Consider the following 23189-nt stretch of genomic DNA (forward strand, 5'->3'; position numbering starts at 1 on the left):
AAGATTATATAATTGTATTTTCTATCCAATTATCCATATAATATCTTATCCAGAAAAAATAACTTGATCAATACCAAATGATTTTTTAACTAGTAAATAAAGTATTTTCTTTACACACACATTGTATATCATAGTTTTTTTTTTGGTTTCGCAAAACATCCAAAAACAAATATGCTATAAAAGTGACAATTTTAGCAAAACGAAACCCTTAAAAGGAATTGATAGATTGAATCATAAAATCAATATTTTTCGGTGGAGAATTATCAGTTGATCAGATAATAGTCAGATTGAGATTAGAAGAGAAATAAGTGATGCTCTGCAAAACGTGTGTCAATGGGTTATTTCTTTCGGTAAAGAAGAGTCGTAGGCTTAGATCTTCATTTTTAAAAACCAAGATTTCATTTGTATATAAAATCAGTCATATAATCATTTTATATTCGAAATCTCATAAAATTTTAGAAAACATATAAGGAATCTTGTTGAACTCCTTATAAAGTTTAAATTTTAAATGTCTGTTAAAATCAACATTTCGTATGCTAAAGACTACAATGTTGGTTACTCATTTATACAATGTCCTAACAAAACAGTCGAATTAAGCCATATTCAAGAGAATACGCGTAGAAACATCGATGATCCTTGAAATTGCCCAATATATATTATTTGCTACTTTACTATTGGCATTTATTCTATTTTATATCAAACGAAAAGCAGCTTCCACTCAAAGATCAACAATTGTTATTATTCTTTCATCTTTATTCATGATGGATCGCTATTTTCCAGAAATAATTAATCGATACTTTTCAATATTTGGCCTCTGGAGGATGTCATCTGAATTATTTGCCGAATATTCTCCATTAGTAAGACAGAATCAGAATTTTTACAAAATCATGTGCCTAGTTCCATCCTTATTTTTGATAATTATCTTTAATCTTCATTATGATCTTTTTCAAATCCAATGATTACGCTATTTGGTAATTTGATAGGTTTAATAGTCCCGGGATTAGCCGCAAGCTTTTTGTTCATGGCAGGAAACACAACACGCAATTTTGCCTTAATTATTCAGATTATGTCAGGAGCTCTCGTTGTTTCTGCCTAATATTATATTACATTTTATTGCTTTACTGACACATTATGATTCATCGTTTTTGATTCGATTATTTGAGTATTCAATGATTTCTTCATACGCGTTCTTCCAAACCATTATTAAGTCAGGAGAAATGATTGAAAAAGAGGCTATGAGTCATCTGCCTCATAGTAATGTTAGAAGCTATGATAAAATCGATGAAATCTTAAGAAACCCAGTTGAATATCTTATTACAGTTTCTGGAAATATACCGCACTTTGGTAAAGAGTCATTGCTTTGGTAGGTGCATTTTTTTTTGGCGCCAATTTATACAAATCAAGTCAAATATTTATTTGTGAAAGTACGATATCATATTTTTCATATTAGATTAAATTTTGGACTTTGCGGGATAAAAATAAAATGACCTCACTTTTTTTTTATTTATAAGTTTATGTTATCTTTCCTATTTCTCCATGGCTGTTCGAAAATCCAATTTTCGGAATACAACATTGTGCTGCCATTTAAATTAAAAGACCATAAATCACCCACATTTAATCTCACAGCTTATAGAGGTAATGTTAAATTTGTTTCATTAAACGAAAAACTTTTAACCGTTCAACCTAATCCATCAAGAAGAGATCAGAGCTCTGCTATGTTAGTTGTTCATCATGAAGGACCAAATCCAGAACGAGTTAATATAAGTGTTACCTCTCCAAGCGATGAACCGATCATATTTCCTGTTTATATTGAAGGAATTCATTCAGCTGTTATTGAGACAAGACGAAAATACTTATACACTAATATAACCATCGATGAATATAGTATAAAACCGAAAAATGAATTTGGAGACATTATTGAAACACTTGACGGCTACGACGTTGAGTGGATCTTTAATTCCTCAGTAATCAGACGTTTGTCCCAAGGTGAAATAGATCGTGACACAATCGGTAGTAAACTCGAATCCCACATTTTCGTTCAAGGCATTTTACCCGGTAAGTTCTCCCTAGGTGCCAAGATCGCCAACACAGTTATTGTTCCTAACGTTACAATCACAATTATTGATCCAATTTATCTTCTTCCAAGCTCCAAGACAATGCTTCCAGGATGCAATTTCCAAGCTAAGCTTTGCAAGAAAAATTACAACACATATAACAACAGTTGTGATCAGATCGATCTTCCAAAAGAAAAGTACTTCTTCAGTTCTCAAGATGAAAATATAGTTACAGTTGACCAAAGTGCCAGAATTCACGCTGTTCATATCGGTACCACACAAGTCCGTGTTACAAATAAAGAATTCGCCCTTAACAGAGTTGATATGAATATAGAAGTTGTTTCGCCATCAAAGATATTCATTCCAGAACAATGGATTATAATAGGAGAAGCACCATCGACTGATGGCGCAATATTCTATGATCATAATAATAATATACTTGACAAACCAGCTCACATTGATTGGCAACTCACAGATGAATATAAGAATCTTGGTAATCACACAGTTACCGCTACTGCTTTTGGTAAGTCAACACAATTCAGAGTCCATGTTTACGAGAGACCAAGATTTGATCCAGATGATGTTGTTCTACCACTTCACCACAATGAATATTATCCCAACCTTATTTATGGCAGTGGTGATTTCACATGGAGCACACCCAATATTAAAGGAATTATCATTGGCATGTTCCATAACATCATCTCCTACGAAGTTGGCAAGTATCAAGTCATTGCACACGACAACATATTGAATGTTGATGCAATCCTCCATGTCACCATTGAAAAAATGGTTGATCCAAGATTTGTATTCCCACGTACAGAGTTCATTCCAAACGAGAATGTCAGCTACACATTCCAAGTCAGATCTCAGGGTGGAAGACCATTCACACACCTTGATCCATTCACTGTCACATCAGCACAGCCAAACATTGTTCATGATTCGGATGATATCCTTACATCTATTTCCAAAGGCTTTGCAACAATCACATGCAAGATCACAGACTACGAACAAATCACATTAATTGGTGTTTATGAACCACTATCTGTTACAAAGATTATCACCGTTGATAATGTTGAAGAAGAAACACCAAATCTCGACCGCCAAGATGGTCCAATGCAATGGCCGGATTCTAAGAAACCAAAGGCTACAATCACATGTGGCAATGCCAAAGTAGAATTAATTGATGACACTTATCTTCGCTTACGTAGCTCATACAATGGCATGTGCAAACTCAGTGTTGTTAACGAGAAGACAGCGGCTAACCCATCTCCCAGACCAGATTCTGTTGAATTCCAAGTCAGAGCTATCAAGATTGATTCAATAGCAATCGTAGTTATTGATCCTAAGTCAAAGAACATTCCAGAGAGTGGACTTGCTAAATCAACAGTTAATACTACTGAGATCCTTGATTTACAGGGCAAGGATGTCAAAATCCCAGCAATTCATCAGCCAGAACTCAAGATCTTTGCTTTTTCAGAAGGTAAAAATCTAATTGGTGAATATTCTCATCCAAAGCAGATCATTCAAGTTGGTGACAGAGTCTTCAACAAGACATCTCAGATTCCATTACTTGACGATGAAACTCTTATTACTGTTATCATGCCAGAATCATTACAAGTCAGACCAGTTTCAGTCAAAGTCATTCCAATTCAGAAGATCACTTTACAAGAAAACATCTCCATTTATGATAAATCCGAAACTGGTGTCAGCATCCCAATTTCTGGCGGCACAGGAAACTATACTATTGTTTCTGGATCAGGTGCCACAATCGATGGTAACTCTCTTACATTGATGCCATCAAAGGCTAACCTTGAAAGAAAGGTTACAGTCAAGGACTATTTCATTGATGAATATAAGGAAACAATAGTTGTCCGAACAGAAGCACCAGCTAGACTTGTCATTGAAGGCCCGGATGTCTGTGTAGTTGGAACTATTGTTAGATTCAAACCACACGTTCTCAGCGCATTCAACAACGAAATCCCAACAACATTTGAAGATTACACAGCATCTACTCCAGGATTAACTCATGATCATGACAATGAGTGGGCGATTACTGCTACTTCCGAGGGCAGAATCGACATTGTCATGTCAGCATTAGGGTTATCTGGTTCTAGGATATTAATCGTGCTCAACAAGATCATGATTGACCCAGAGAACGTCACAATGTTCCCAGGCGAAACATTAATCCCACACATCATCGGTGCTGGCAAGAACGACATTGTTATATTCAGCACAACAGATAAAGATGTTGCCAACATGGACGGTAACATTCTCAGAGCAGTCAGTGCAGGAAAATGTGTTATTACCGCCCGCATCGAAGGCAAACCAATTCTTGGTGAAGCCAACCTTACTATTCACGTTCTTCACATCAAAGATTTCAAGATCCTTCAGTTCCCAGAACACCCATACGTTGATTCCATCATCCATTTGACTCCAATCTTTGAAACAGACATTGGACCAATTATCCCAAGAACAACTACTTGGATTATCGAAGGAAACAACCAGTGGGAGAAGCTCTATGATAACTCCGTCATCATTAGAGCCAATAGCAATCAATCAATTTATGTTAATGTTACAAGTCTTCTTGAATCAGTTGCACAGTACATCGAAGTTGATGACAAACTTGAACTTGAGACACCAAGAGAAATATCAATCCCAGTTAACCATCCATACACAATCAAAGTAAAGAACAACCTTCCAGCCAACCACTCAGTCCTTTGCAGCGAAAAGGGATTGAATGTCCAAAATGGAACAATCACTGGCACAAAACCAGGAAGATACGTCGTTAAGACAGATTACAAGCAGCAGTGGCAAGTTACACAAGTCACTGTTTCAACACCAGAAGAACTCTATTTACAGACTGACGCAGCTTCAATCCTTCCAATTCCATTAGACATCAATGGACAGCAGTACACAGAGTTCTCTCATGACAACCTTAAGTACAACGTTTCCAAAGAGGCCATTCTCAACAACGAAAGATACTCATTCGGTGAAGTCGAAGAGCCAACATATGTCCAGTTCACATTCGCTGATGGAAAGAACTATGCTGTTAAGAACACTACATTGATTTCCCATTCCATGGTTTATCCAGAAGCTCCATTTGTAATGAAGGGTGCATCACTTCAGTTCTCTTGCGCTGCCAAACGCCCAAGATGGTCATCATCCAACGACTATGTTGTCACAATCAATGATTACGGTCTTGCCAAGGCTGTAAAGGGCGGAAGATCCACAATCTCTTGCGACAACAAGCATACAACTCCAATCACAGTCGTTGAATTGAGACAAATCCAAATCAACGAGCGCATTCCAATGAAGGAGTATGCCATTGAGCCATCGTATACAGGAGCAATCGGATCTGCTGCAGGACAACAAGTTTATCTTCCAAATGATATCCAGTTGTCATGCTCATGGAATGCTCCATCATGTGGTGAAGTTAAGGTTGTCAGTCCTAATAACTTGTCCAATGCTTATTGCCAAGTTATACTATATTCTAAGAGAACATGCCCACAATACATTGATTTGAACGCTACAATTACTTCAAGAATCACAGGACTTGAGGTCACAGGACACAAGAAGATCATCTATGAGTCTGATGTTTGGGGAGTTCCTTCATACATGCAGATCATGTTGACAAAGGAACATCCTTCCAAGTTCATCCCAGTCAAGCCATCCAAGGATGAAATCATTGTTTATAAGGATGCACATTATGAAGTAGAATTCCCAGAAAACGGTGGATTTATCATCAAGGCCACAAAGAGATTCAACGGACAAGGAAAGGTCATACTCGAATACAACGGAACAAAGACTGAAGCTGTTGGCGAAAGAGTAGAAATAGACATTAACCCAACAAACGTAGCTGTAGTACAGCCAAACTTGTGGGATAGATTACTCTTCATCCTCTCTGTTATCTGCACAGTAGTCCTTGGTTTATACGCTGCTTACATGTTAGGACAGAGTGGAAACTTACCTGCTTTCTCTCCTTATAAGACTCGAAACTAACATTATATTTATTTTTTTCTTAGATTTTTTTTAAATAATTTTTTTTAACTTATTATCATCTTTTTAGGATAGATGATCAAATTGAATCCAAAAATTATTAAATATTTATCGCATTTCTGATATTATTGCTATGGCTACAGGAATATATAGCTATACACATTTATTCCCTTCCTGTTGGCTGCACCCTTTGTAGCATTTCTTTCATAAGATTCAGCAAATAGGGAGAATCTAATTTCATACTTTCTATTCTAATATATTATGGATTTTTATTATGAATAGTCAACACCCAACAATTATTCCAAAGTGCTATACCCTATATTTCCAACTCTTGGAAAATTTTCATGACCCCCCTACCCAGGGTCCTTAAATGGGTATTTTCCTCACACAGACACCGTGGTTTTTTGAGCCGGGAAATAAATAGCGCAGACAGTTTCTACATATAGAGACATGCTTATACTTAGAGTTTGACGGGAATCTAAAGTGATTTTTTTCTGCATCTCGAAATCTAATGCAATTTCAAAATCATGAAGAAACTGCGAATATGAGCGCAATTTTTAATATGTTAATATATGAAGGTACCCCTACTACTGCAAATGCTTCAAATGAAAATATAAGAAATCAGATTAATTTGATCACATTAGTATAATAGTGGTCAAGCCAAAAACTCATATATTGATATATAGCCTATGGATATTCATATTATCTACTTTTCATTGAATTACATAGGATTTAATAATCTCATATTCTTTTTAATTTTCCGAATTCCGTGTGCATTTAGATTGCCTATACCTGTATATAATATTTCTAAAATGGTTTGGTTAGATATTAAGTTTTGTAGATTAATATTTTAACATTTTGATAAAACAAGCATTTGTTCCATTTTAGAATCGCCATTGAACTCTAGTTTGACTGACATGATGTTTTATGATCAAATAAATCCTAACTTCATGAGATAAATTTTGAAATTAGAAAATGCGATATCTGACTCAAATATTTATCTGATCACATATAACATTCAATGATAAACTAAAGTAATATACAGCAGATTCGATTTGGCTTATATTTTAAATAATCAACAAATAATCCTATAAAATTGTGCAATTCACGTTTCTCAAAGATGACTTGAGCATTCAATACTTGTGCATTCTTATGTAAATCGATATTTTAATTAAGATGAAATTAGATATAGATTCTTATGTAAATCGATATTTTGATAATTCATATATATTTTGTCTTGGTTTGACATTTGATCGTGTTGAAACGGGAATTGCAATATGTATCACCTGAATATATAATTGTCAAAATATAATCTATAGATTTTTAAATTATGCTCCTTATTTTCACGATCTGGCAGCAGGATTCGAATCAGCGGAGCCAGAAGAATCAGATTACGCGGGGAAAATAGATTTTGAACGCTTAGATAGGGGTAAAATGAGAATTTATGAGGTGTGTTGTATAATTGTAGTTTTTGCGATAATATGTCATGAGATCAGAATATGAAGGGAGTATATATGTGTTATTGCCACAGGTTTATATGTGGGGATAGCTCAGTAGAGTCTGTAGAATAGTTTAGTAGAAGAAATAAGTTATATAAAGCACAAAAAATTAAAAATAAATATGAATAAGTGAAAATTAAATTTTACCAATTTTATGTAAAGATTTGTCTTTGTTAGTTAGAGTATATGATAAAAAGGAGTGCATAATGCACCCTTGTCGGTCAAAGTTCCGCATTCAAGTTATGAATGCGGAACAGTCTGCCATTCTGGGATACATTGCCTCTGCATGTCTCCCAGAATGAGACACTGTGACCGACAGGAGTGCATTATGCACCCTTGTCGGTCAAAGTTTTGCAATCGTATTCTCATTGCAAATAAATGTGCCATTCTGGGAGACATTGCCTCTGCATGTCTCCCAGAATGAGGCATTGCGACCGACAAGAGTGCATTATGCACTCTTGTCGGTCAAAGTTCCGCATTCAATTTATGAATGCGGAACAGTCTCCAATTGATTCATATTTGCAACGTGAATGCTTCCTAAAATTGAATCTCTCTCCCAAAATTTTATGCGTCTCTGCTTCTCTTTAAAGACACCTAAAAAATTTGAAATAATTGCTAAATAATACCGTCAGGTAATGCTCACCTAAGGGAGGTGTTTTGCGGGAGCTGGGGGTATCTTGGTGAGTACTCAGGAGGCCAAGAAGGGCACCCCAACCGACATTTTGCGTCATGCATTGTGTAAGCAACCATTCTAATAGCCGCTGAAACCGTCGGGACAAAATAATTTGTGAAATTGTAATTCATCTCTCTAAGACATATTTTTGGAAGGGCATAAGATACGCCAACATGAAAATATTATTAAATAAGAGAATATCGCTCAACAAAAAAACAATTCTTTTGAAAAGTTTGGAATTTATCTTTCTAATACATATCATATGGAAGGAGTTTGCATCCACAAAATAAAAGCCAGTTCAGACTCTCGTTACTCCTTGAATTAAAATCAATTAATTTCAAATCCTTAAATCTGTATTAAAATCATTTTGCCAACAACCAATACAATTCAAATTTCATTTCCATATATCTTCTTGTCCATTTTAATTTTTTATCTCAAATTATTTCATTTTATTTAAAGCATATTGACGTCAATATCCTTTACACATAGTTATATAAAAGTCAAACACATAATAAATTCTTAATTCTAGTGATATCTCAAAATCTCATTTTTTTTAATTTAAAATATCTTTCATTTTTCACAGTACAATCACAATAAACAAACCATTTATTAATTAACGCATATAAGTAAAATATCAAATTGCAAAACAACTTTCAATATCATTCGCATTAAATTCTATTTTTTGATAATTATCAACTACATGTTATTATATGATATGTGTCATGGCATATTTCACTCTACACTAGTGGCAGACACACACACACAAAGCTGTGAGATTCATACATCTATCAGTAAGACTTCTCAAATCAAGAACACATATGTTTCACTATCACACATCTGTGTAGTATCTAATTAACCCTTTGGACTGGTACTTCAAAATTTGATATTTCATGTGATATCATCATTTGCCTTTATAACAACTTTGCGTTAAACTAGACATGTTTCTCTATCATAATGCAAAATATCAAAGTTTGGGAGGCTCCCAAAGTGCCTGAAACTGATCATAAGGGTGAAAAACCGTTTTCCAGAAGTTGGGAACGTAGGGTAATTTTATAAAGTTCAGGGAAAATCTGAGGAAAAATAGAGGAATTAAAGTCTATGGAATATAATATACAGATGATAACCGACTACTATTATATATTTTTTACATTCGACTTGAGGTGACCAATAGAATAGACTTATGAGGCATATATTAAGAAAATAATACTACCTTAGGAATCTGATGCATATAGAATTCAATTCAGCAAAATTTTGCGTGAATGAAACTCCAATTATTACAATTTGTTTTGTCCTCATATAAAATTAGCTCATACGTTATGATAGAAGATATATGATAGATAGGTAATAAATTCACATTAGTTTGATTTGCTCCCTGTGATTACTTTTTTATTATTACATCACATTTACAAAAAGAAAGTAAAATTGAAAGTTTATCCTATTTCACACTAATTGTTAAAACTCTCAACACTAGAATTTTCGTTAAATTAATCTCCTAATACGCAAAAGAAAGATTCACAATTTAGTATTAAGTAAGCACTCACGCCAATTCTAAAAACATAACAATTTCTTTTCTATTACTTTCTGCTGCAATGTGAAGTGTTGCTTTTCCTAATATAGCCTTTTCATATATAGGTTTAATAATATCGGATGAAATTTGTTGAAAATTAAAAGATTTCATAATGATTTTGACATAATAGAAACAACATACTTTACAAACAAAGAAAAGAATATATCAATAAAAACAATTAGACAATGATGAGATTTGCTGATCTTGTTTTAACTAATGGTGACATGTGGCCATCAGGATATATCATTTCCGATGACTCTTTAAGTTCATTAGTTGGTAATCCGGCAAATTCGTCAAAGGACAATTTCGGAGTATCCATTGAATGCGGTGGTTGTTTTGGCTGCTTTGCGATTGTTGATTGATTACGAATTAGCTTTGGAGAAGGATGCTTAATAGAAAATCCAAGTTTTGGTGTTTCAACTCGAGAAATTGGAAGATTTTGTGGTGATTTTTCAACAGTAAGGAAATTTAGGTCAGCAAATGTAACATTTGGGTGATTGACTGCATATTTCGGAGCTTCGAAGTGGAATTCTTCTTGAATTGGCTTTGGCGCCTTATTTTTGATTGAAGGAAGTTGAAAATTAGATTGAGAAGGTAGTTTCTTCGGTACATCGATTTTATTTTGCTTGAGAATCTTCGCTAGATTGGTTTTCGGTGGACTGTAGTTCCTATGCTTGTGAGAAGTAATGATCATTATTAAAAATTTTTTTGTCGAAAAATTTTTCCCTGATAAAAAACGTTTTCTAAAATTTTATGAGATTTCGAATAAATTTTGATGATTTTTAGCTTGGAAACAATTATGTGACTAATTTTAAGTACAGATGAAATCTTGGTTTTTAAAAATGAATACTTTTTAATTTGAAATTGAAAAAGATCTAAGCTAACAATCCTCTTTACCGAGAGAAATAAGTCATTGACTGATATTTTGCAGATTATCACTTAATATCAATAAAATCTTTCTCTTCTAATCTCATTCTGACAATTATCTAAAGGATACTATGCAAGATAGTTGCTAATTGGAGTAATAAATTAGGCTACACCAATCATTTCTTTCATTTCCGGTATGACGAGCAGAAAGGAAGCGATCAGTAACCTTAGGAAAAAAGAAGAAAGATGTTCATGAGTATTATTGATGATTAAATTTCAATCAGAACCTTTTATTTCATAGTCATTTTATTTTTATTTCATAATATTTGATGATATGGAAGTTTACAAAATTAATGAAGGAGAAGATTATCAAGAAAAGCCCTCTGATGAACCAATTCATGATAAATATGAGACAGAAATGATAAATGAACAAGTCAATTTTGTCCATTCCTTCTATCAAGATTTAGAATCAACAAATTTACAAATTTCTTCTGAACAACTATTAAATTTTGCACGTATAGTACGTACAGATTGTCAAGAAATCTTAAATTCTTTACAAGATATTGATTTTATTCCGTTATTGTTTTCATTGATCGATCAAACAAAAGATTTTTCTATAATCACTCCAGCCTTAAATTGTATTTGCTTATGTGCAGTAAGATTTGGTATCGTAGTCTCCGAAGAATACCTTCAAATTTTAATTAACATATTTCAAGCTGTTACAAGTGAAGAAAATATAGATATTTCATTAATTTCCTATTTGTTAACTGCTATATCGATATGTTCAGAGCAAAATACACTTAGTTTATTAACTCCTGAGTTTTATCAAAAAATTATTCAATTAGCACCACAGCATATTGCATGGCGAAAGGCAATATCAAACTTTTTCTGCGAATTAGCGCCAAAAATCCAAGAGTTATCTTCAGAATCTCCACAATCTGTTGCAATTTTTTATATTTTATTATTTAAAGATGAAGAAATAATAGATACTAACGCAAAAATAATAGGAACGTTACTTAAAAAGCGTTTGATATCACTAAATCAAGAAGAATTCTTGCAATTATTTTTTGAATATTTTAAATATCCAAACACAAAAATCTTGACCATTCTTTTCAACATTGTCTCTGAATTAGACGAAAGAGAACTCCCTGTTATCAAATCACCGATTTTTGTTAATAGAATTAAAGAAATTATTGGAATCGGAGATAATGATGAATTTACAAAGCTACAATGTGCTGCCATCAATGCATTGACAAGATTAGTTCAAATATATCCACTTGGATTTAGAAGTCAATTTATTGAAGAAGATGAAAACTCAATTTTCCCAATTTTAATGGACGCTCTTAATTGTGCTCATACAAATATAAAGAGATCAATTGCGGCACTTATTGGACTAATATTCGATCGATTTCCTGATTATTTCATGGATGCAATAATGGAAGGCCAAGAACAGATAATAGAAGGTATAAAATCAGTTATTTCGCTAGAAGATGATAGTACAATCATTATAATAAATGGAATTGTTAAATTAATTGAAAGAAATCCTGATTTTAAAGATTCATTGGTTGAACATGGAATTTCTGAACAGATTGTTGATATTTATGAAGAAACAACAAATGAAACATTAAAAGAAGCTATTGATGATCTAGTTAATAAAAGTTTAGAGAATGAAGAATAAATTCTTCACATTTTTTATTATTTCTAAATTTGTTTGAGTGTAGAAGATAAAATTTCATTTGTTTTAGAATTCCATCATATTTTCACATATGTGTGTAAAACAGGTGCATAATTCTGATATGGTTATACTGCACAGCTATATTTAACTTTAAATATTAGCTAATTTTGATGTATTTAAGTTAAATTAACCGGATTAATGAAAGCCATTCAAATATATTCATATTTAAATTTAAGATCTAATCTAACTCAAATCTTTCATTCATTCCTTAGTGTTGTTGAAGAATGGATATTGTGGCTGCTACAAATGCTACAATTCGCATAGCCAATGATCTTTCTCAAATGATACAAGTTTTCTATTTATGATTCAGACGATAGTTTGGAAATTTATTTTACAGTTCCGATCAACGTCAATAATGCATTTAAGATGTTGATAGCTTAATAAATCAAATGTGATACTATTTTCAATGACAGAATAACAAAATTCATGTGAACTTTTCGAAATATCAACTGAATAAAGATATTAACAAATTTGAGCACTAAAAACTGATGATTTTTCTAAAGGCATATCAGCAGATGCATTGTGGTTAATGATATTGATTTTAAATGATTAAATGTCAATATATCTAATACTTGGCTTGCGTTTTTAAATATAGTTTCTTTTCATTGCATAATGTTACAGGACACTTTAAACAATTGAGATATGAAACGTAGGATTTACAAATGGTATATCTTTGCCACTAAATGATACTTATATTGGATTGCAGTTTATTGGAGTACTCGATGTCAATTGATTTTCAGTTTTCAAAATTGTAAAATGAATTTTAATTTTATGCCTGTATGTTTTGTATTGATAGCGGTGAATTAACGAAGTCGAAAAATATTAATTTTAATCATGTTCAAAATTTTTCTCACTTTTGTAAAGTTACGACAAATTAATGAGTCAACTTATTCAGAACTTTGAATACATTGCTGCACACATTAAAGATTATATTGATGAAAACAAGTTGTTTTCTACTTTCGAGATACAAGACATCAAAAAAATCATGAAATTTACAACTCTGACTACAAATGACTTCATTACTCTTATGATTCAATCTCAATCTGAAATCAATGCAAACGAATTATATACTTCCACTCGAAAAGCAAATGTTTCTATACAAAATTATGAAGAAGTCGTTTCAATTTTGAAATCACTCAATAAATACATGAAACTTGGAATCCTTGGTGGCGTTGTTGATTTTTTAATTCAATTTCAAAAAGAAATATCTGATTCAGACATCAAAATACAAAACCTTCAAACAGAATTAAATAAAATTCAAGATCAAAATCAAAAAAGTGACAAAGAAATCGAGTCACCAAATTCTCAATTAAATCAAATTAATGAGGATAATACTAGGTTAAAGAGAGAACTTCCTGGCAGAGAAACAAAGGCTAATCAGATTAATTATGAAAACAGTAATGATAAAGAAATTCTTACAACAATTTCAGAACTTAAGAATTGTAATGATTTTAAATGTGTCTACAATTTCCTTGATGAGCTTTCATCTCAAGGAAATGAGAAAATGATTTCAAAATCATGCGAAGAAGAACTTTGGAAAAAGAAAAATCAAAATTCGAGTTCAAACAATGAAAAGAATGTCCTTCATGTAGCAAGTGAAAAAGGAAATCTCAGACTTGTGAAATCTCTGATTGAATGTGGCTGCGATAAAGAATCAAAGAGTCAAAAGAACTATACTCCACTTATCTGTGCTTCAGGACGTGGTCGTCTTGAAATTGTCAAATATCTTATATCTGTTAGAGCTGATAAAGAAGCAACGAGTAATAGTGGATGTACTCCACTCATGTATGCATCAGACAAAGGTCATCTTGAAGTTGTTAAATATCTTATCTCTATTGGAGCTGATAAAGAAGCAAAGGATAATAAAGGGAGATCATTGATGGATTTCGCAAAAGATAATGTCAAAAACTTTCTAAAATATGTGGTCATTTCAGAGTGAGATCATGTAAAAACTTTCTAAAAATTATGTTTAAAGCAGTTTTTTTTATTTTTATTTTTATTTTTTTTAAGTGTGTACATACCACTTTCTGACATGCTTATTTAATATTTATTCTTATAATCATTTGTTGATTGCCTATAGTATAATAAAAGATAATTTCGAATAAAATGAATTTTTCAAAAAAACTGATGTTATTGACAAAAAATGTATTAGATTATATAGGTTATATGTTATAACTTGTTCGTATAAAAAATTGTAGAATACATGCATAATATAAGATTTTAGATATTTTTGTTGGTGTAGGCACTGATGGGATTATTTAATTCGGGGAGCAGGTATTGATGGAGTTTCATATCAAATGAGTCACCGAAATCAGTATAAATAAATAGAACTTATTTCGCGTGATCATGATTTTTGATTTATGGTCGTCATCTAATCCAATATCATATTTTTTCATGGATGTCAAAGCCGTCGAAACTCTGAATTGATAACTGTGTTCAATCCATGCAGATAGAGATTTGTGTCAAAGAATTTCACATCACTCTCTATCAGATGAACTTTTGCAAACTTCAAGTTTCTGTAATTTATAAACAATTCCATTCTCCAAGTGGCAGGGAACATTGAGAATACACCTGTAATCTGAAATAAGCTGCCACACCAGATCTGCACCGGTAGAACATTAAATAAAGCAGACATTAGATAAAATGAAGAAGTCAACAAATAAAGAAAAAAAGCCCAATATGTATTCCTTGTTTAAATTTAAAGCGATTTTCAATGAATTTATTGTCGGAATTTTCGAATAAATGTCAGATTGAAAAAAGTTTACTCTTAAATATGCACTTACTATTTTCTATCACATTCTCAAAAAGTGGAATCATGGCAAAATGAGACATATGTCAAGAATTTGAGAAAGTGGTAAATAATAAGCAAAGGTATATTCACTATTTTTGACAAAATTTTACATTCACGATTCAAATTGGTGAGGAAGGATTATTATTTTCGTCTGGAAAAGTGACAAAATTATTATGACGAAAATTTATTTTCAGGGTCATGTTAAAAAGATAAATTTATGATATTGCAATGCAATGATACCTACTTGAATTGCAATGCATCTATTTTGAAATTTTGGTGAAAATAAATTGAATAGTTTGAGTTTATGATTTTGACTTCGCTAAAAAATTGATTAGAAATTCAGAAAAATTGTATCAATTTGAAGTTGGTGCTAGAATGATAACATGCACAAGGAGGTATTAAATAAAGTTATGTATGTGTGGATTGTGCTTAAATTAATAGAAATAGAGTTATATTTCAATATTTCAGATACCAGACGAAAATGATAATTCTTAGACATACGATTATTTTTTGATTCAAATGCTGTTCGGCATTAAAAGCAAAAATAATCATATACATGAGAATTACACTTTTCCGACATTTTTGGGTCGCTTCGCGCCCCTGACAAAACGTCGGAAAAGTGTAAATTTTGTCACTTTTCCAGACGAAAATGATAATGCCCCAATTGTGAGCTTTACAAAATTTGCAAGACAAATTTTGCTGCTCTCACAATTAGACTTATGAATTTAGCATATTATTAGCCAAATTGAAAAACCGTTTCACTCATTCAATTTGCCTCATAATATGCTAAATTTCATGGTGTGGTAAATCATATAATAAGTAGATCAATAAAGAATAAACTGTTTGATGTGCACCATTATATTAAACACTGTAAGTATGTCTGTTAATACTATTAACACCTATTATGATCTTTAGTTTTGGGCAGATACCCTAATGAATGTACTTTTGTAATAAGTTAACTAAGAAAATCAAAATTAGTTTATAAAAACAAACAAAATTAAAACTTAAAAAAATAAATTATGTCTCAAATCTTCTGCAAGTTTTTTGACGTCTGGTGTCAACTGTATAGAATCTACTACTGACATTGTATTCAGTTTCTTCAAAGAAGCAGCAGCAACTTCGAAACTTGACAAAAGCAGCAAATAGTAAATTGCGTACTTCTGTAGCTCAGGAACTTTCATCAGCTGCAAAGCTGTAGGTGCGAAATCCAATGAATCGATAAGAAAAGAAATTCGACACAAATAATCAATCATTAAGAAGCAGTTTGAGTAAACAACCATGTTATTTGCAGCTGTAACAAGCTTAATGTAGTTCTTTAAGAAGCCTGTTTCGCCCAATTTCATGACTGTTTGAGAATCAAACGGAATAACTCTCATTAGAGTAGAAAGGGATGAAAGAACGTCATTGCTTGGATTACCACTGAGGCAGGAATTCAAGAAACTGACCATATTCGGGTTTGTTGCCACAATTTTTCTTAAATCTTCCTTTAAAGTTATGGTCATTAAGCAAGTTAGCTGTAAATCAGGGGCAAACTTAGGGTTGGCGAGCCATAAACTCGATTTGTCTAGGACATCTTTTGGAGATATCATTGCACAGCGACAAAGAGCTTGGATTGCTTGAATCGGGAACTGGGAAAGTGAAATTGCTTCAATAAGCATGGGATTTACACGTTTTATTGGGTTTTTGGCCAAAAATTGTATGGCAAATTTGGAAATATTTGCATTATCAAGGTGCGTTGCCATTATTAATGGATCTACATCTAATTGTGGTACTTGTAGACCGTTTAAACAGTTGTACGATGTAATTATCTCATCCGGAATATTTGACATCATTCTGTTTAAATAAATCGGGATACAGTTTTGTAGTCTGGCCTCTCTGAAGAAATCGTACCTAGAGAGGAGTCCGAAAAGTGTCTCCATTAATGGAATTGAGGCTCCTGCCTGAATAAATTCACCGGCTTTGAGAATAAGGATATCGGATACCTTCCATGGGTCTCCAACCTCTGTAAAGTTCGAACAGAAAACGGAAATTAATCGACAAATTTTGAATCCGAATTTCGGAATGAAAGGTTCGAGTTTCTGGACAAGTTCTGTGGTAACAACCTTCGGGGATATTTCGAAGATTGGTAATAGGATGCTCAAACTGAGTTTTACGTGTTCGTCTTTGTCAAATGGAAGAGAATTTTGCAAATTTCGCTTGACGAACTCAGTAAGACAATCTTGGTTCATTACAATAAGCTTTAATATTCCAATAAGTGCAGGAACAGTGATATTTGTTGGATTTTGTTGAGAAATGCATTTAAATACGCAATCGAAATAAAAAGAGCAAGTTTCAGGAGTTAATTGTTTGATATGTTGCTCAATTTGGTTGGAATCACCAGAAGTAACTATGCGATACAAAGATTCCGTGTCAAATGAAGGTTGATTTTGAGAATTCGGTACTCCTGAGATATTTGTTGGAATTCCTGATATAACAATACCATGGCTTTGTAATTGTGCGGCTTTCGCTTCAATAGATGCAAGCGCTTCGTCAACTTTTGAATCAACACAGCCAGGAAAACTGACTTTATGGGATTTAAATATCTTAAATATCCTGTCGAATGGAGGACGTTTCTCAGGATCCCTGTTCCAGCAGAGTTGTATGAGCTTTGCAAGATTTGGAGGCGTTCCCTGAGGAATTGTAAGCCTTTGGTCGTTCATACAGACTGTTCTCATGATTTGTGGTACTGAGTAACCGTTATAAGGTATCTCTTCTGCAAGTAGTTCCCATAATAAAATTGCATAAGCGTAAACATCAACGGCTAATGTGTAATTTGTACTATCGAACATTTCAGGAGCCATCCAGTGAACTGTACCGATATTTTGAGTAACTAATTCGCTTTCTGCGCTCTTGATTCTGGAAGCGCCGAAATCGCAAATTCGAGGAAAGTAGCTTTCGTCGAGAAGAATGTTAAGGGATTTGAGATCTCTATGCATAATGTTGAATGAATGGAGGCGAGCCATACCACATGCAATGCCTAACGCGATAATTGTTTTTTGTGTACCGTCTAAACTCTTTGTTTGATCATGTAATGAGTCAAATAGTGATCCGTTCTGAATGTACTCTGTAACGATGAGGAACGGATGTGTCGCTGTATAACCTGTGAAGTGAAGAAGAAAATAATTGTCGCATTTAGCAAGAATTCTGATCTCTCTAAGAAAATACTGTAGAAATGGTTCTTCTAGTGTTTCATGCTTCAGTTCTTTTACAGCTGTCATCTGTCCTGTGGGAATATATTTTGCAAGATAAACGTCACCGAAGCTTCCACCGCCAATTTTCTTTTCGTACTGAAAATCTGACCTCTGAACAAGAAAATTCGGCAAATCACGACAAAGATTCTCCAGTGTATCAGTCATCAGATTTTTCACTGATAAAATTTGACAAAGTTTCAAATGGCAAAAACTTGTGTGGTTCTTAGAATGAATATATGGTGTCAAAAGATTAAAGTTTGATAAAACTTAGATCCGATTATTTGCAATAACATTCCGTAATCTCACAAAAATTGAGCCAAATTGAATAGGAACACGTATTCTATTTTAAAATTGATTTTATTTTATGGGAGATTATCTATACTAACACAACTTTAATCTGGAATCAGAAAATAGTATCAAGCTCAAACATTTGCTAAAATTACTAAAAATTCAAAAATTCTCGAATGATCGAAAAATTAATTTGAGGCATTTTATAAAATGCCATTAAACATTATTATGTTTTTCAATGGTAGTGAATACTGTGAAGCTGTTCATTACTGATTTTCAGTACCAATTAATTTCTATCTTTAGAATCATGGAAAATGCCAATATCTTGTTTGCAACTTATGTAAATATATGAGTATATAAAAATATTTCAAACAAAAAGATTCTATTTAAAAAAACTACAAAAATTAAAGAAAAATAAGATCATACATCTAACAGCAGCATGCAGAATCATCATCAGCTTGTCTAAATGGAGCCGCAGCTGAAATATGAGGAAGCAAAGGTGTATGGAGTGTTATTTCATTCAAAGCTTTATCTGCTTTAACAGAAGTAAGCTTGTATTTAATAGTAAGGTTTTCTAATGCATGAGCTGTCTTCTGTCTTTGCGAATGAAGGATATCTGACCAATCATAAGGATCATCCATAGATATGTGATTTCTCTTCATCGCAGTATCAAGAAGCTGATATATTTGGGCGTAATTAGGTGTATCTGCAAAAGAAAGTCGAGAAAGAAGATTGTAAATCGTAACTAATTCTGGAACCTTGTTTCCGATAGCTTCTTGAACGTTATAGTTTAACTTCATCTGTAAAATTTCGTATTTGTCTGTTTTGCCTCTCCAAGGAAGAGATCCAACTAACAATTCCATCGAAACATAAAACCAAGACAAAAGATCATCTCTCCTGCCGAGATCTTCGTTCTGGTGTGCATATATAGATGCATAGACCTTGGTTCCACGGAATCCTAGACGCTTTCGTGGAGGTAAAATTTTTCCAGAATTTGGATCAATATAAACATGTGAAAGACCAAAGTCTACTAAGCACAGAGGATGCTCATGACCTTCTCTTGTAAGAATATTGCCTGGTTTAATATCGCGATGAATTAAACCAAAAATATGAAATGATTCGATGCATTTTAGCATATGGTATATTGTTCTGATTGTCGTTGAAAAAGAGAATCGATTATCATGTATTAACTTTAAAATATTTGAAATTGATGGACCTAAAATTTCCATTGAATAAAATGAGAATGCAGAGCACTTTCCAAATGTTCCCAATCGAGGAAAATGAGGAGAAGACTGAATTTGTGCAAGAACCTGATACTCAAATTCGAGTGTTTTTCGTTTTGCTTCCGAATTCTCTGTTTTTATAGCCCAAAGAAGACCTGTTTTTGTGTCTATGGCCAAATAGATCTCACCAAATGCACCCTGACCAATTTTAGGACCGATCAGATAGTCCATAAAGAGAGAACCCATAGAAAGCATCTTTTTTAGGTTAAGGATACCCTTACGTGTCAGATTTTTTGCGCATACGAAGAAGTCATGCTAGACATGAGCTATAAACCTGAAATTTTAGCAACATATTTAAAACTTTTTAAACTACAATACACTTTAATATTCAAGAACAAAAATATTCTTTTTAGAAATTACATAATTATTTTATGTGAAATCTATATAAAAACATATTTTGCGAGCGTAACTTTTTTCTTTATAAGCACCTTATATGACTGATAAACTGTGAAGGCACATAATTGTTAATTCATAGAGTTGATATGTTTCCAAAATTGAGAGGAAATTTGAAAATTGAATACCCTTTCAATTCAATTTTCAAAAGATATCAGCTCCTTCAATAATTGAAGGACGATTTTGATCATTTGCTCTTAAAACAAGTATGCCATGGAGAAAAAAGTTACGCTCGCAAATCTGAAATATAACTATCATATAAAAAATTAAATTTCTAATTTTTTACTCTATAGATATTATTGGCCACTTGTGTAATGCATAAAAGTTTATGTCATATGCATACATTTGGAAGTATGGGAGACGAGGGAAATTACTTCTATGAGGCACTAGGATTTTTAAAAATTTCTCTATCGGACTCACCATTCAATTTCTCGAAAATTAAAAAAAATCAATAATAGCTAAAATGTATTATGCATAACAAATTTTAATGTTACACGGTATTTTTTGAACTTCATGACATGAATTTTCTTTATATTATTTTTTTTTGGATTTTCTATGATTTATGCGATAGGCTGGAACAATTGTAAGTGCAATGATATCATTTATAGAGAAATCTAAAACTTCAGCATTCAGAACTCGCAACCACAAAAATATTCATTTGCTAAGTAAGTAAAGTTGATTAAGTTCGACACTTAGCTTTTATACGTAAAACCAAGTGTGTATTGTTATTTCTTGTTAAATTATTGAGAAAAAAATAAATTGTAAGAGAAACGATACTGATTATTGAAATAATATTGAGGGTAGCTGCAGATTTCTTCATTAACATGCCGGAAATTTGTTAATCTTGGTTTTCTATCATAAAATCTGTCGAAGAATCTAAAAACGGAGATATGAAATAGAGATCATGTAAATCTAGAGTATCCTGTCAGAAAAATAGACTAAGCATGTAACCCTTTTTTGGTCATAAACACTTTTTACACTTAGTCATACAGATGATCATTAAATTTAAACGAGTACTTTTTGTCAGAATTTATTCTTTTACAAAGACAGAAGATTTTAGTATTATTTAATATTAGTGCTGTAGCAAAATTCAAAAAAACGGTGAAAATTCAGTGAATTTTTGAATTCACATTTTTTTTTCGACATTTTTCTTGATATATCCATGCACATTAAGAACACAGCTTTGATACGCTTAAAAAAGCATATTTCATATGAAATTGTTAAAGAAATAAACAATTTATATAAAAATTGCACTTATGGGCAGTTTAAATATATAATTTATATATAACATATATACAAATCCATAGACAAAGTGCAATAACTACAATGTTGTAGAAAATTACAGCAGAAATACTGACTTTTTGAAGGATAATAAGAATTCTTCTAAATGTTGTATTTTTATAATTTGATTGATTTTTTTACTATTTCATTAATCTTTTATGAATAATAATTATTTTTAATATATGTGCTATTAAAATTTCAAATTTTGACTAATATATCTAAGTTATCTGAACGAAACATTTAGAAAATATCATACTTACATTGAAATAGCAAGTAGAGCATATTAATAGCAAGTTTCTTGGCTTTATATCTATCATCTATTGTTGTTTGATCAAACAAAATTCACTCTATTATATGGTGTCAATTAATTAAAACAATTTTTAATAGTTATTTATTTAGTGCGAATAAGTGCAAATTCATAAATGAATAACTTAATAGTAGAAATGAATTATCTGATATAATCTCACATTTTGTCCATCAGAAATACTTTAATTGCATACGCATAACTATTAGTAATACGTCTGGAGTGTCAATTAATAACAATCCCACAACAAGTAAATTCAGATTTTTATTAAACTTATTTTTTCCTAAAAGTTTTCTCAAATTACTATATATACATATGTGGATAAAATAATAGTAATATTGTAAAAAATTAGATAATTTTTTTTATTTGAGAACCTCTCAAAAGTTCATTCAATTTATCAATTGTTTCAGTTTGATGTATATTCATTTCTGGAGCCTAAAACTTTAGCAATCATGACAATATCATATTCTCTTTCTAACTACGCAATGTAAGGGTATCCTTAAATCAAATAAATCATTAACTATAAGTGTACTTGATGAGTAGAGCATAATTTGTTCATCAGGTTTTTGCTATCGTCCCCAAGATATCTCAACCAAAATTTGGAGAACAAAAAAAAGTCTTAAGGATACCCTTACATTGCGTAGTTAGAAAGAGAATATGATATTGTCATGATTGCTAAAGTTTTAGGCTCCAGAAATGAATATACATCAAACTGAAACAATTGATAAATTGAATGAACTTTTGAGAGGTTCTCAAATAAAAAAAATTATCTAATTTTTTACAATATTACTATTATTTTATCCACATATGTATATATAGTAATTTGAGAAAACTTTTAGGAAAAAATAAGTTTAATAAAAATCTGAATTTTACTTGTTGTGGGATTGTTATTAATTGACACTCCAGACGTATTACTAATAGTTATGCGTATGCAATTAAAGTATTTCTGATGGACAAAATGTGAGATTTATATCAGATAATTCATTTCTACTATTAAGTTATTCATTTATGAGTTTGCACTTATTCGCACTAAATAAATAACTATTAAAAATTGTTTTAATTAATTGACACCATATAATAGAGTGAATTTTGTTTGATCAAACAACAATAGATGATAGATATAAAGCCAAGAAACTTGCTATTAATATGCTCTACTTGCTATTTCAATGTAAGTATGATATTTTCTAAATGTTTCGTTCAGATAACTTAGATATATTAGTCAAAATTT

The 23189-nt window shown here is 32.0% G+C and overlaps 6 protein-coding genes across 6 annotated transcripts, besides 3 other annotated features; 3 read left to right on the forward strand and 3 right to left on the reverse strand.

The window, feature by feature from the left end:
- Positions 1–103: 103 nt before the first annotated feature.
- On the forward strand, positions 104–6095 carry TVAGG3_0979180 (nuclear pore membrane glycoprotein GP210-related family; the record flags this gene model as incomplete). The annotated part of the gene is made up of 1 exon (XM_001329041.2): positions 1515–6053. The coding sequence occupies one exon, from the start codon at positions 1515–1517 to the stop codon at positions 6051–6053; it is 4539 nt and encodes a 1512-aa protein (XP_001329076.1).
- A 2705-nt stretch (positions 6096–8800) lies between these two features.
- TVAGG3_0979190 (uncharacterized protein) lies at positions 8801–10547 on the reverse strand (the record flags this gene model as incomplete). The annotated part of the gene is made up of 1 exon (XM_001329040.2): positions 9968–10483. The coding sequence occupies one exon, from the start codon at positions 10481–10483 to the stop codon at positions 9968–9970; it is 516 nt and encodes a 171-aa protein (XP_001329075.1).
- A 443-nt stretch (positions 10548–10990) lies between these two features.
- On the forward strand, positions 10991–12585 carry TVAGG3_0979200 (armadillo (ARM) repeat-containing protein family; the record flags this gene model as incomplete). Its single annotated transcript, XM_001329039.1, has 1 exon — positions 10991–12334. The coding sequence occupies one exon, from the start codon at positions 10991–10993 to the stop codon at positions 12332–12334; it is 1344 nt and encodes a 447-aa protein (XP_001329074.1).
- A 674-nt stretch (positions 12586–13259) lies between these two features.
- Positions 13260–14369, forward strand: TVAGG3_0979210 (EP4 subtype prostaglandin E2 receptor binding; the record flags this gene model as incomplete). Its single annotated transcript, XM_001329038.1, has 1 exon — positions 13269–14330. The coding sequence occupies one exon, from the start codon at positions 13269–13271 to the stop codon at positions 14328–14330; it is 1062 nt and encodes a 353-aa protein (XP_001329073.1).
- A 28-nt stretch (positions 14370–14397) lies between these two features.
- Positions 14398–14428: a mobile genetic element.
- Positions 14429–15258: 830 nt separating this feature from the next.
- Positions 15259–15295: a mobile genetic element.
- Positions 15296–15970: 675 nt separating this feature from the next.
- Positions 15971–16110: a mobile genetic element.
- A 76-nt stretch (positions 16111–16186) lies between these two features.
- On the reverse strand, positions 16187–18587 carry TVAGG3_0979250 (protein kinase protein; the record flags this gene model as incomplete). Its single annotated transcript, XM_001329037.1, has 1 exon — positions 16187–18577. The coding sequence occupies one exon, from the start codon at positions 18575–18577 to the stop codon at positions 16187–16189; it is 2391 nt and encodes a 796-aa protein (XP_001329072.1).
- Positions 18588–19065: 478 nt separating this feature from the next.
- On the reverse strand, positions 19066–20178 carry TVAGG3_0979260 (protein kinase protein; the record flags this gene model as incomplete). Its single annotated transcript, XM_001329036.2, has 1 exon — positions 19129–20178. The coding sequence occupies one exon, from the start codon at positions 20176–20178 to the stop codon at positions 19129–19131; it is 1050 nt and encodes a 349-aa protein (XP_001329071.2).
- Positions 20179–23189: the final 3011 nt, after the last annotated feature.

This window comes from Trichomonas vaginalis, chromosome I, assembly GCF_026262505.1.
Source record: "Trichomonas vaginalis G3 chromosome I, whole genome shotgun sequence".
NCBI lineage: Eukaryota > Parabasalia > Trichomonadida > Trichomonadidae > Trichomonas > Trichomonas vaginalis.